The sequence below is a fragment of the Chrysemys picta genome, chromosome 11 (assembly GCF_011386835.1).
Source record: "Chrysemys picta bellii isolate R12L10 chromosome 11, ASM1138683v2, whole genome shotgun sequence".
Classification (NCBI taxonomy): Eukaryota; Metazoa; Chordata; order Testudines; family Emydidae; genus Chrysemys; species Chrysemys picta.
In genome coordinates this window covers 55,710,649-55,724,099 of record NC_088801.1, presented here as the reverse complement: position 1 = coordinate 55,724,099, position 13,451 = coordinate 55,710,649, and the positions used below count along the sequence as shown (strand labels likewise).

The 13,451-nt window shown below is 41.4% G+C and overlaps 1 protein-coding gene across 17 annotated transcripts in view; it reads left to right on the top strand.

Moving 5' to 3' along the window:
* ANKRD44 (ankyrin repeat domain 44) overlaps nt 1-13,451 on the top strand; it is a 213,070-nt gene that overhangs the window by 176,631 nt on the left and 22,988 nt on the right. For all 17 annotated transcript variants that reach the window (XM_042851682.2, XM_005294288.5, XM_005294289.4 and 14 more), the window contains 4 exons: nt 3,044-3,245; nt 10,851-10,929; nt 12,067-12,184; nt 13,050-13,266. In XM_042851682.2, coding sequence (XP_042707616.1) covers nt 3,044-3,245; nt 10,851-10,929; nt 12,067-12,184; nt 13,050-13,266 — 616 coding nt within the window. The remainder of the gene's footprint in view (nt 1-3,043; nt 3,246-10,850; nt 10,930-12,066; nt 12,185-13,049; nt 13,267-13,451) is intronic.

The window sequence follows — 13,451 nt, the reverse complement described above, 5'->3', positions numbered from 1 at the left end:
GGTATGTCACCTGGAGCTGGGAATCACACCCCCAGCTCCAAGTGTAGACATACCTGACTTGGCCGGGTTTTCAAAAGGGCTGAGCATTCAGCAGCTCCCAATGTAGTCCATAGGAGCTGCTCAGCACTTCTCAAAATGGTCCCTAAAGAAGGATTTAGGAGCCTTACTTTAGGAACTCATTTTTAGAAAATCTTGATTATTCTTTTTTGCATCTACATATGATTCTGAAATCTTTTCTATTACTGCTGGTGTATAATCATACTAATTATACTTAGAATGTTGGGGGTCCATATCCTTCTCACATTACAGCAATGTAAAACCAATGTGAGTCAGAAAAAAAACAGGTCCAGTAGGTATGCTGTAAATATTGAGGACAATCAAATCTTTAAATAAGGTTAATAGTCTGGTTCATACCTAAAAGCCAGGAAATTCTGAGTCCTCAGGTTAATCTTCCCTTGGATACATATGTATGGTTCCGGTTAATGTTAATAGGAGTTAGGCAGGGGAAGAATTAGCTTCTTTAATCCTTAGTTGATGCTATTTTTGGAAAGTCATAATTTTTAAAATGAAAAATAAGACTTGACTTTGAACTACAATGACTATTAGTGGGTGGTTTTTTTTGTTTTCTTTAACATTTGTGTTTCCTTCTTGTATGTCTTTGTCATGAATTGTTTCAACTCTGCAGATGTTAATGCAATCAATCAATCAATCAATAAAAGACCAAAAAAACAACAACCCAGCATGTGACTGAGTCCAATGATAAGCAGCGCAGTTCATGCCCACTAGAGTTGGGTGAACCTTGCAAATAATTTTCATGGATATTCACTGGAGTTTTTAAATGAATAAGCTTCAGCTGGTTTCATCCCTCTTTTTTGCTTGAGTTTACTGGCATACATGTTCCCTGAAACATCAAATATAAACAAACTTTCAAGCTTATAACTGAACATTTGCACCGGAAACCTGTTCTGAGAATTGGTCTTATTCAATCAGAGACCAGAAACATTCCATGTAACCTCAATATCCAATCAAAATAGCACAAATGTTGACTTTACAGCAAACTGCTTGCTCAGAAATAAATCACAGCCCAAGGATTGTTAGAAGAAATTATTCAACAAATCAGTTTGAATATTATATAAATTAAAGAACGTCACAGTCTTTATGAGAATGGGTCTGAACTGGAAAAGGGGTGAAGTGTATCAAACCCTTTGTTTCAAATTAATTTGCTCTTTCTCTCGTAATGCATGTTCAGTGGTTTGTTTTTCACAAAACTCTCTCGGCAGGGATTAATTTAAATTTTCTTGAAACTGAATGAGCAATGAGACGACATGTTATCTGTGCTATCTGTGGATATACACAGATTCCCTAGCATATGCACACACCTGACATCTGATGATCACTGCACCTTGTTTTTGAAGCAACTATTTTTCTGAAAGCTGCTGTGGAATCTTAAAATTCCACTAAAATAAAATAAACAAAGTCCTGATCCTGCAAAAACTTAAGCACATGCTTAAATTCATACAACTGTGAGTAGTTTTTTTTAATGGGACTACTCACAGCACTAGAGTAAGCATATGCATAATAATTCTTGAAGGGTCAGAAGCCTACGGGAGAAAATATCTTCTTGTTTCCAATTAGAGAATTCACTAATTTAAGGGAGCCTCTTTTTCTGTTGTATTGATACATTCAATAAAATCTCATGTAAGACAGCAAATTTTGCAAAAAGTCATGGATTTTATCAACATTTGACTTTTTTTTTTCCCACTCAAATTCCTTTCCACCCTCCTCCTACCTCATACAAACTTAATTTTGGCAATTCCTAACTTTTGGCTGCTTACCAGTGGTTCTCTTAGAGCTGTTTTTTGTATGGAATACTCTGGGTTAAAAAGAAAGAGCTGGAGGGAAGGTTGACAAAAGGAGGGGCTCGTTCTTGTGGACTTCCAAAGTTGCATGAGACAAAGCCTTCCAGGGATGTCTAGCCAAAAAGTTCCACAATTTTTGGCAAGCCACTATTTTATTTTAAAATCAACCTGATGCCAGAAGTTTTCTTTGTTTTCTTCTCTACCCATATCACATTGGCCTAAGGACCAGGACAGGCAACATAGAGTACAGGACGAATGAGAGGTTTAACATCAACTATCTTTCATGCTGTCAGGGTTAGAAATGAGAGCCAAACACCTTTGTAAATGGGAAGCTCACTAGGCAGGCTTCTCCAATGAAGCATTCTCTGGCTTTTAGTGCCAGAAGGTCCCCAAAATGTGAGAGCCAAAAGCTGCAATATTAATAGGTAATTGAAATAGCTTTTCTGTACATTTTACTACTTAGAATTTTTCTCTTCCATAGAGATCTCAATAATTGGACTCATGGTAATAAGGTAATTTGGCCTGACTGTGGAAGGATATGCCAGTAAATTTGACTTTAAATATCTAAAATATTTTTTATTTAAAAGACATTCCATATAAAGAATATACAAAGATGGTGTGGGTATAAGTTTTATGAGCACTTGTTTGGGCTGGCATGCAGAACTCATTTGTGGCTTTGCTACTTCTGAGTAATGTGGCTGTGCCTGACTCATGCTGTTCATACCTCGGCGGCACACTACACCATCCTGTGTCTTCTCTCATATTTATATCCTGCATGTGTCATTACAATGAGCTATCTGTATATATTTGATAATGCTTGATGCAGAAATGACTGGGTGAGGGTCTTTTCACTGTGGCATGTAGGAGATCAGAGACTAGATGTTCATTATGGCCTCTTCTGTCATTAAAAAACAAATTTTTTCAGGCACCTGCAACCCTCTGGCCTCCTATACCATTCACACTGGCATGCGGGAAAACCCACATGTTCTTGGGAGTTTCAGGGCCATAGAACCATGAAACATCAGAATAAAGTATCTCTGTACTATAGTTTCCATTGTGTTCAAATAACTATCGCAATGAACAATTGTATTCCTGGGCAGCACATGTTGTGCTTTTCAGTCAGGAGAGTAGTGAGTAAGATCTGTATTGCTTTATTCCAAACATAAGCTGTTTTGGATTTCTAGGCCTATAATGGTCATCATCAAGCCTTGGAGGTACTTCTTCAGTCTCTGGTAGACTTGGATATTAAGGATGAGAAAGGACGCACTGCCTTGGACCTGGCTGCCTTTAAAGGACATGCAGAATGTGTTGAAGCTCTCATCAGCCAGGGTGCTTCCATCTTGGTAAAAGATGATGTCACCAAAAGAACCCCACTCCATGCCTCAGGTGAGTGTAGTTGTATTTTATCTTGAGAGAGAAAACCTATAACATGACAGAGGTTAGTAGTGAAGTTTGCTTAGCTACCATCTCTTTTGAAGGCTATTGCTAACCTAATTAACTATTGGAGCATTAAGACGTCATCTTAGTGAATTGCTACCAGGAACTTGAGCTAACTATCTTTCCATTCCTCAACCTTCCCTCTGTCACCATGAAGTGCTCCAATTCTCCCCCCACTGACCCTAGACCCCAGTCACCAGGACTATTTCCTCTTTCCACACCTATCTGCCTTCTCTGATGCATGACAGTTTTCCCCCACCCCACCTCATACTTGATGGTTTCAGGCTAGAGAATCAGATGAAGAAGTAAGTAGTAATGAGGCAGATCTTACTAGGAAAAAAGACTGAAAATCAAGGTGGATTCCCATTGATGATGAAGTGAGGTAGTTTGTACTCACTCCAGATATGTCCCACCCTACCCTTCCACTGTCGGAAACCTTCAGTGACCTTCTGCAGCAGCACATCCCCCGCACCTTTATTTCCCCTCAAACCCAGAGAAAATCACCAGGTTCTACGTGTTATCCACCTAGCTAGTAAACTTCTTGGAAACCAGAGAGTTCCATAAGGGTTAATAGCCTCTCTCTCTCTTCTTCGCTTGTTGAGTGCTCCTTAGTAAGTCAGGTATTCTGATTACAGAGTATGGAATTGGTATCTTACATCTTAAAGGCTGTTCTTTAACAGTTAAAGATTTCTGTATATGCAGGTTTTTTCCCCGCTAATATATGTATAGTTGACAAACAGAACAATAAACCTACTTGTCATCGTGCCTCACACTGATGGACTCAGATGGTCTAACAGCAACCTCTAGTGGCAAAATACAATCCGTACATTGTTTGCTATAGATTCGTTTTCAGGGCCAGACTTACTTGTCTTCCTGCGCAGCTGTTTTTTCTGCTTAGAATAAAATCTAAATCTCTAAAATCTCTCTGACAATTTTTAAAATGCAATCATATATGCAAACAGGCAACACAAGATAAAATATGCTGTGCCTATTTTGTGGCTCACCTTTGTCTGCAGAACATTTTAACGGTATCTGAGGAAAACCTAGATTGTTGTCCTGTGGTATACATTAAACCAGGGGTGGGCAAACTTTTTGGCCCGAGGGCCACATTGGGTTTGCAAAACTGGATGGAGGGTCAGGTAGGGAAGGCTGTGCCACCCCAAACAGCCTGGCCCCTGCCACCTATCTGACCCCTCCCACTTCCCACCCCCTGACTGCCCTGCTCAGAACCTCTGACCCATCCAACCTCCCGCCTGCTCCTTGTCCCCTAACTGCCCCCTCCCGGGACCCCCCTGCCCTAACCGCCCCCTGGGCCTCCCTGGCCAGGAGCTCAGGGGCCGGGCAGGACGGTCCTGCGGGCCGGACGTGGCCCACGGGCCATAGTTTGCCCACCTCTGCATTAAACAATATGCTTTGGACCTTCTTAAATTGTGGATCAAAGATGCATATAGTAACATTGCCATAGTGCAGCAAAGAAGAGCTGTATGGCAACTGCACAAACTGATTATCAGAAGTCACCGAATCTTTATTTTGAAAAAAGAGTGTCTTTTAGATGGTTGTCCAATGTGTCACTGAGTGTAGACTGTAAAATGCAGCGCAGACAGGGCCGGCTCCAGGAACCAGTGCAGCAAGCAGGTGCTTGGGGCGGCCAACGGAAAGGGATGGCATGTCTGGGTCTTCGTGGCAATTCGGCGGCGGGTCCCTCGGTCCCTCTCGGAGGGAAGGACCTACCGCTGAATTATGAAGCAGCGTGGTGGAGCTGCTGCCTAAGTGCCGCGCCGATTGCGGCTTGCTTGTTTGTTTGTTTTGTTTTTCCATCGCTTGGGGTGGCAAAAACGCTGGAGGCAGCCCTGAGTGCAGATATAAGGGTATAATTTCCTTTTGATATATCACATACTTTAATTCCTGTATAGAATTAATAGTGCATGTGGTGCAAGAGGAGAATATACGCCTTACAACGCCATGATTAAATGTAATGTATGCACATAAGATTTGCACTGAGAGATCATGCTCTGTGTATACGTTTGCCATAAGTATTGATGTCATTTGATTTCCTTTCCTTTCACCTCATCTTCAAATTGTGCCTCCTGCTTTATTTCCATATGTTTATAGTTCTTTCAAAAAGTCCATGCCCTATTAAAGCCGCTGAAAATTACAGTATGTTTTCTTATTGCTCATATTTTTCAATGTGTATCTATACCTACCAGAGTCCCGCCTTATCATGTTGAAGGCTCCTGGTGGGCTGGAGATGTCCCAAGTTGCCATCTAGGCAGCTAGTGCACAGGTTGTTAGCCTGCAGCTGAGTCTTTAGCCTGAATATATTATTTTTCCTGTCAACTGTAATGTATTGGCATGCACCCAATGTCGACTGCATCCACTCTCTTCAATTGGTTGGAATATATCAGAACTGCTCAAAGCTTTAGGCCTAAGTCAGAAAGGTTCTTAAGCACCTGACTATCCTTTGAGCATGGGATTAGTCTCAGAAAAGTAAAGGAGACAAGTGGTGTGGTTGAAGTTGGACGTATGATTCAGTATCATGCAATGATTTTACCTTCTAGTGGCTAAACATCTGAAAAGAGGATAGAACTGTTAGTGACTCTCCATTAGCTTCAGCAGTAATGTTAGCTCAAGAGGCAGAGCCTTGTGGTACTGATGTTTTAAAATTCTTCAGGCCTTAGCCTTTTGTTATTTTTCATCTAGGGGGAGCATGGTATCTGGAGTTGCACAATCAGAGGGGGTCCTGCCCTTCCACACTCCTTCCCATTAATTGTGACATTTAAAAATTGCTGTATTTAAATGACATCACATTATTCAAAGACCAGAGCACATTCAACCCGAGATTGGCAAATCATTATAGCTTCAAGATGTGACAGAAGCATTAGTGAAGACTTGTGCTCACAGTCAGCTCCTGCAGACTCAAAAGACACCCTGGGAGTTTGGTATTTTACTTGGATAGAGAAAACATAATTACTCTGCCACCAAAAACCTCTGATTCTATTTGTATAACATGGTCAGGGCTTAAGGATTGTCTGCCTGACCTCTCTGTAATGTTGCAGTAATGAGGATGGTCACAATAGAAGGTTTCCCTCTCTCCGTTAAAATGTGGTCATACTCTGGAAAGTTATTTGTGCAAATGGCATAGCTGCTTTCCATGTTCATTGTGTTTCAGTGACTCAATCTCATGTGTGTTCAGTTAAAAAAAAAACACAAAAAACAACCTGATTCACTTCTGCCTTTCTGCAGCCTTATGCTGGTTTAATGCTGTTTAAATCAACAGAGCAAAGCCTGCATAAAATTAGAGTAATGCAATTTTGAATCAGGCCCAGAATTTTTCGAACTGCCAAAGTTGCAAACTGAGTTAAGGACAAGCAGTATTCATTCCGGCTTGTGAATCATTACCAGTATCAAAGATTTTGCAATTCAGAAGTAGTTCATAATTCTGTTATACCTGCACAAGCTAATACAGAGTCCAGAGGTCATTCTCACAGAGGTGTTTGGATTCTGCAGTGCTAACAGAAGTAACATCTTGGAGTGTCTGTTCTATTGATCATTTGCCTAAACCCTTTTCACACATTGGTGTGAAAAGTGTTGATTTCTCTAGTTCCTACTGAAGGAGAGATTTTACTGTGAAGCGGTGACTCATTTGCACTGCAGAGTTGTTTACATGTTCTGCCTATGCCATTACTTAATGGTAAATATCAGAGAAATTCTTATTTTTGTAGCTAGAGCAGGGAAGGTTATTTTTGGGTATGCAATTTAAAGCCGTGATGATGTGTACAAGTTTCTCAGCCAGCACAATGTGACATGGCATTGTGCACAAAAAGTTTGTTGCATCAGCCCATGGAAACCAGGCAGTGAGAAGGAACAACTCTCCTGTTAGGATGGGAACAGGATCACATGGTGGAGAAATTATTGCAATTAAAAACAACTCCTCTCCCTCCACCCGCAAAAAAAATTAAAAAAAATCCAGTGCTGTATCATCCATTTGGTGGATTGTGTAAACACAAGTCCTGCAACAGATGAAAAAAGCAAAAATGTTGTCAGTTTCTAGCCCTGCAAAAACATAATGTGTTAAACTGAGAGAGGTTTTCTCCAGGTCTGTAAGAGCTGTAAAATTGTAAGGGTTACATTTAATTTTTTTTCTTCAGTTGAGAAATAGTGACCATGAGATGGTTGAGTTCAGGATCCTCACAAAAGGAAGAAAGGAAAGTAGCAAAATATGGACCCTGGACTTCAGAAAAGCAGACTTTGACTCCCTTAGGGAACTGATGGTCAGGATCCCCTGGGAGGCTAATATGAGGGGGAAAGGAGTCCAAGAAACCTGGCTGTATTTTAAAGACGCCTTACTGAGGTGCAGGAACAAACCATCCCCATGTGCAGAAAGAATAGCAAACATGGCAGGCAACCAGCTTGGCTTAACAGTGAAATAATCGGTGAGCTTAAACACAAAAAAGAATCTTACAAGAAGTGGAAACTTAGACAGATGACTAGGGAGGAGTATACAAATATTGCTCGAGCATGCACGGGTGTGATTAGGAAGGCCAAAACACAACTGGAGTTGCAGATAGCAAGGGATGTGAAGGGTAATAAGAAGGGTTTCTACAGGTATGTTAGCAACAAGAAAAAGGTCAGGGATAGTCTGGGACCATTAATGAATGGGGGAGACAACCTAGTGACAGATGATGTGGAAAAAGCTGAAGTACTCAATGCTTTTTTTGCCTCGGTCTTCACAGACAAGGTCAGCTCCCACACTGCTGTCCTGGGCAACACAGTATGGGGAGAAGGTGAGCAGCCCTCAATGGTGAAAGAACAGGTTAAGGACTATTTAGAAAAGCTGGACATGCACAAGTCTATGGGTCCAGATCTAATGCATCCGAGGATGCTGAGGGAATTGGCTGATGTGATTGCAGAGCCATTGGCCATTATCTTTGAAAATTCGTGGCAATCGGGGGAGGTCTCGGATGATTGAAAAAAGGCAAATATAGTGCCCATCTTTAAAAAAGGGAAGAAGGAGAATCCAGGGAACTACAGTCTCACCTCAGTCCCCAGAAAAATCATGGAGCGGGTCCTCAAGGAAACCATTTTGAAGCACTTGGACGAGAGGAAGGTGATCAGAAACAGTCAACATGGATTCACCAAGAGCAAGTCATGCCTGACCAACCTGATTGCCTTCTATGATGAGATAACTGGCTCTCTGGATATGGGGAAAGCAATGGACATGATATATCTTGACTTTAGCAAAGCTTTTGATATGGTCTCCCACAGTATTCTTGCCAGCAAGTTACAAATTTATGGATTGGATGAATGGACTATGAGGTGGATAGAAAGCTGGCTAGATTGTCGGCTCAACAGGTAGTGATCAACGGCTTGATGTCTAGTTGGCAGCCAGTATCAAGCGGATTGCCCCAAGGGTCAGTCTTGGGGCTGGTTTTGTTCAACATCTTTATTAAAGATCTGGATGATGGGATGGATTGCACCCTCAGCAAGTTCGCAGATGACACTAAACTGGGGGGAGAGGTAGATATGCTGGAGGGTATGGATAGGGTCCAGAGTGACCTAGACAAATTGGAGGATTGGGCCAAAAGAAATCTGATGAGGTTCAACAAGGACAAGTGCAGAGTCCTGCACTTAGGACAGAAGAATCCCATGCGCTGCTACAGGCTGGGGACCAACTGGCTAAGCAGCAGTTCAGCAGAAAAGGACCTGGGGATTACAGAGGATGAGAAGCTGGATGTGAGTCAGCAGTGTGCCCTTTTTGCCAAGAAGGCTAATGGCATATTGGGCTGCATTAGTAGGAGCATTGCCAGCAGATCGAGGGAAGTGATTATTCCCCTCTATTCAGCATTGGTGAGGCCACATCTGGAGTATTGCATCCAGTTTTGGGCCCCCCACTACAGAAAGGATGTGGATAAATTGGAGAGAGTCCAGCGGAGGGCAATGAAAATTATCAGGGGGCTGGGGCACATGACTTACGAGGAGAGGCTGAGGGAAGTGGGCTTGTTTAGTTTGCAGAAGAGAAGAGTGAGGGGGAATTTGATAGCAGCCTTCAACTACCTGAAGGGGGGTTCCAAAGAGGATGGAGCTCAGCTGTTCTCAGTGGTGGTAGATGACAGAACAAGGAGCAATGGTCTCAAGTTGCAGTGCGGGAGGTCTAGGTTGGATCTTAGGAAACACTATTTCACTAGCAAGGTGGTGAAGCACTGGAATGGGTTACCTAGAGAGGTGGTGGAACCTCCATCCTTAGGGGTTTTTAAGGCCTGGCTTGACAAAGCCTTGGCTGGGATTATTTAATTGGTGTTGGTCCTGCTTTGAGCAGGGGTTGGACTAGATGACCTCCTGAAGTCTCTTCCAACCCTAATCTTCTATGATTCTGACATCCAATGTTAAACTAGAAAAACAGAGGAAAAACTCAAGTTGAATTCTTGGCTCTGGTTAGCCCTCTGCACTGACGTACAAGAAAATGCCTCAAATCACTGTGCACTGTAACCCCCTGCTAACTGTGTTGTGAGGATCCAAAGAGTCTTATCCAACCTCCACTGGCTAAGGAAAGGGCCTGGAGGGATGAGAGGAAGATTGGAGCTCTCTGTTGAGAACTGAGAGAGAGAGCCATTTTTCGATGATAAAGACTGAGAATTTCAGAAATGAGGGTGATTTGGGGTGCCCAGTTTGAGTCCTCTTAAAGGGGGCCGATTGTCAGAGGGCAAGTTGTCATCACTTCCTTAAAATCAGACTCCTTTGAGGTCCCCGGTTGGGCATCCAAAACCGCTAATCACTTTTGACAATCTTGGCCAAATGGTGTGGGGAAAGTAGGAGGGAACGGGGAGAAGAAACTAGCCTTGAGACAAACAAATTTACTTTTACAAAAAATTATTTATTTGAGAATTGGTGAATTCTTGATACTTATGCCATCGAAAGGTCTGAGGTTGGCAATGGGGGGTGGAGGGAGACACTTGATGTCCCGCTGCCAAGGAACAATGTGGGGAGCAGTAGCACAAGCTTCCCTCACTCCTCTACCAATGTTATCTCATCCCTGTTTTGTAGGGACAAACTCTGAGGGTGTCTCCAGTCAGTCCTTACGCCTCTTGGGTGCCAGTTGTGGAGGCATGTAGCATTAAGGTGTCCAAGGAACAGCATACAGAGGTCCAAGCAACAATAATAAGATTTTCTCATGTAACTGCCAATGCATTAAAAATAAAAAGTATTGTCTCATCCAATCTGCAGGATTCTGAAATGTTACTTCCTTTGGTAGGGGTCTTCTCAGATGTGACTCAAAAAATATCAGATACTTTTTTGCGTTGCTTGTTTGTGATTTTTGTATGTAACAAAAAACCTCTTTTTGCTGCAGTCAGAACCAAGAGCACAATTTCATTAGCACAAGCTAAGTGAAAATTACCTGACTGTTCATTTCTGTCATTGAAGAATGTCTTTTCCCACCTTAAATAAATCTCCCTGCCATAGGTGTTTTGATGGAACCGTCTGAACTGCAGTTCTTGTGTTAGTTTCATAAGTTTTCGTATGTTTACAGACTGGTAAATATGTGTTGTTTCTTTCTAGTCATCAACGGTCACACACCATGTTTGCGGCTGTTGCTGGAAGTTGCAGACAACCCTGATGTGACAGATGCCAAAGGACAGTAAGTTTTCTTTGTTTCGATACAGTACTGTGATATGAACGGCAGCTCCATAAATTGCTCACAGTATAGGTACTTGTATGAAGTACTGAATATAGTACTGTGTACATCTCCTGCACCAGTCCAATTTTTCCTCATAGAATTTGGCAAACATTACAAAGTACACATTCAGTCGATCAAAGCCATGGAATAAACATTAGGAAACCATTACTTATTAATTTTAGATGCTACCCCAATCTTTATGCAATTCTTCTGAGATGTTTAAAGCTAAATTCAGTTAAAAACTGATAAGTTTCTGAACTGTTTCTAGGGAGATCCTCATCCCTCCCAAAACATTGATATTTTAGGACATACTTGGTCTTTTGGGACAGAGAATTTGGACAGAGTATTAATTTAATATGACACTTACATTGGAGTTGATGTATATGATGGTGGTTTTCACTTCTTATTAAAGGGTACTTATGGAGGGAGGATGCAAGTACTGTATATTCTAAATGTGGAAATTGTGAATGGCTTTAAAATTTCACCTGGGAAAACACAGACAGATGAATGCCATGTTTTTAAAGGGCATCAATTTCAGTCCCTGAACCATCACCTTAAAGCAAAAAGAGAATAAATCCCATTTTGAAAAGAAGTGGAAGAAATATTGCTCCAGTGTCTGGCTGAGGGATGATTGGTGCAAATGAGATACTGAATACAATTGGCTTCTCCCACTTATTAAACAATTCTGCCCAGGATTTTTTAAAAATTACATAAATAGTTACCTTAATACCTGGCGGGGGGGTGATTACACAAGTGAGCTTCGTGGTTTATCATGAGGCTGATATTCTGCTGCAGTTTGCTATAATCATGGGTTATTAAAGAACAAATTTTTAACATGGACTGGCTTGAATGATGCTGCAATGTAAACTGCCTATAAATCAGATATGTGTTTCTCTGTTAATAATGATTTTGTTTGTTGCATTGCTTAACAATAAAATTGTACAAAAGTACCTTAATTTGGGTTATATAGATGAATATAGGGCATGAAGATGGTGGTGGAAAATGGCAGGAATTCCTGGTGCCCCTCTTCCCCAAAGGATAAGTTATCAATAGAAATGGCATGTGTTCTTAAAGCTGTGATTACTTCTCATTTTCTAGAACCCCACTGATGCTAGCTGTGGCATATGGGCACATTGATGCTGTTTCCTTGTTACTTGAAAAAGAAGCATCTGTAGATGCAGCCGATTTCCTGGGATGCACAGCTTTACATCGAGGGGTGACTATTAATTTTATGACCCTTAACTATGCACATTAACTTGATGGTTATGGCTTTTCTTTTATGAACAAAGGGGTATTAAATGGAGAGATGATTGTAAATAAATGAAAATATTAACCAGCATGGGAAGGTTGGGTTAAAGAAGTGAGTCATAAATTTTGAGTGGGAGGCAATGAGATTCGGGGTAGATATAATCTCTTCTAGGAGTAAGCTCCTCAGTCAAGATGCAGTTGCTGAGAGAGCTAATAGGGTTACATGTCAATATGACCATGTAGTGAACAGTTTTCCATAAGAGTCCTGGAAATACCTGTACAAAATAGAAACCATTGCATAAAGCTTCTGTTCCATACTGATAACAATATATGAACATGATTAAAATACTGTAGGAGATAAATCAATGTCAGAGGCAGCAGATGTGATAGCAGTAGTTGGATTACTGGAGCAGCTTTCTAAAATATTTGATATTTTTGGTAATGTTGTTATTGCTCCTCACTCACCCTTTCTTCCCTAGTATTTGTGGTTTCATTCTTGACTGACGCCCATTCAGTTAGACTCAAATAGGATCTTTAGGACTCCACCCTTTATTCTAAGAATCTCTGTGTTCAGCCATAAACTCCTAATGGTCTAAGTTGTACCTGACTTCACTGGAGGTGTTCATCCTCAAACTGTGAGGTCAGGTACACTGGAAGCTGGTACTAGTGCTTTTCAATATAAAGAGGCACTCGGGAGCAAGTTGCTTCTCACCAATTTCCTGGAGCGCAACCTTGCCACCCAGTATTCAAAAGCACATCACGTAGCTCACAAATCCTTTGTCACAGTGCCGACACTATATCAACCTGCTGATTCACTTCTTTGTTGTTAACAGATTATGACTGGGCATGAGGAATGCGTTCAAATGCTGTTGGAACAAGAAGTATCTATCTTGTGTAAAGACTCCAGAGGCAGGACACCTCTACATTATGCAGCAGCTCATGGTCATGCCACTTGGTTAAGTGAATTACTGCAGATTGCACTGTCAGAAGAGGACTGTAGTTTCAAAGATAATCAAGGTTATACACCATTGCACTGGGCTTGTTATAATGGTAAGCTTTTCTCTTTTTATACCTTTTGCCAAACTTTAGTGTTAGGAAGTAGAATAGTAAAATGGCTAGCAGCATAAAAAGTTTGAGATGTAGATTCTCTCCTTTTGCCTTTTGAAGTTGTAGCAAGAAATTGCTATATTTATCCTTCAAGTCAAAAGGCAGGGAAATTCCAGCAAGACAGCAAC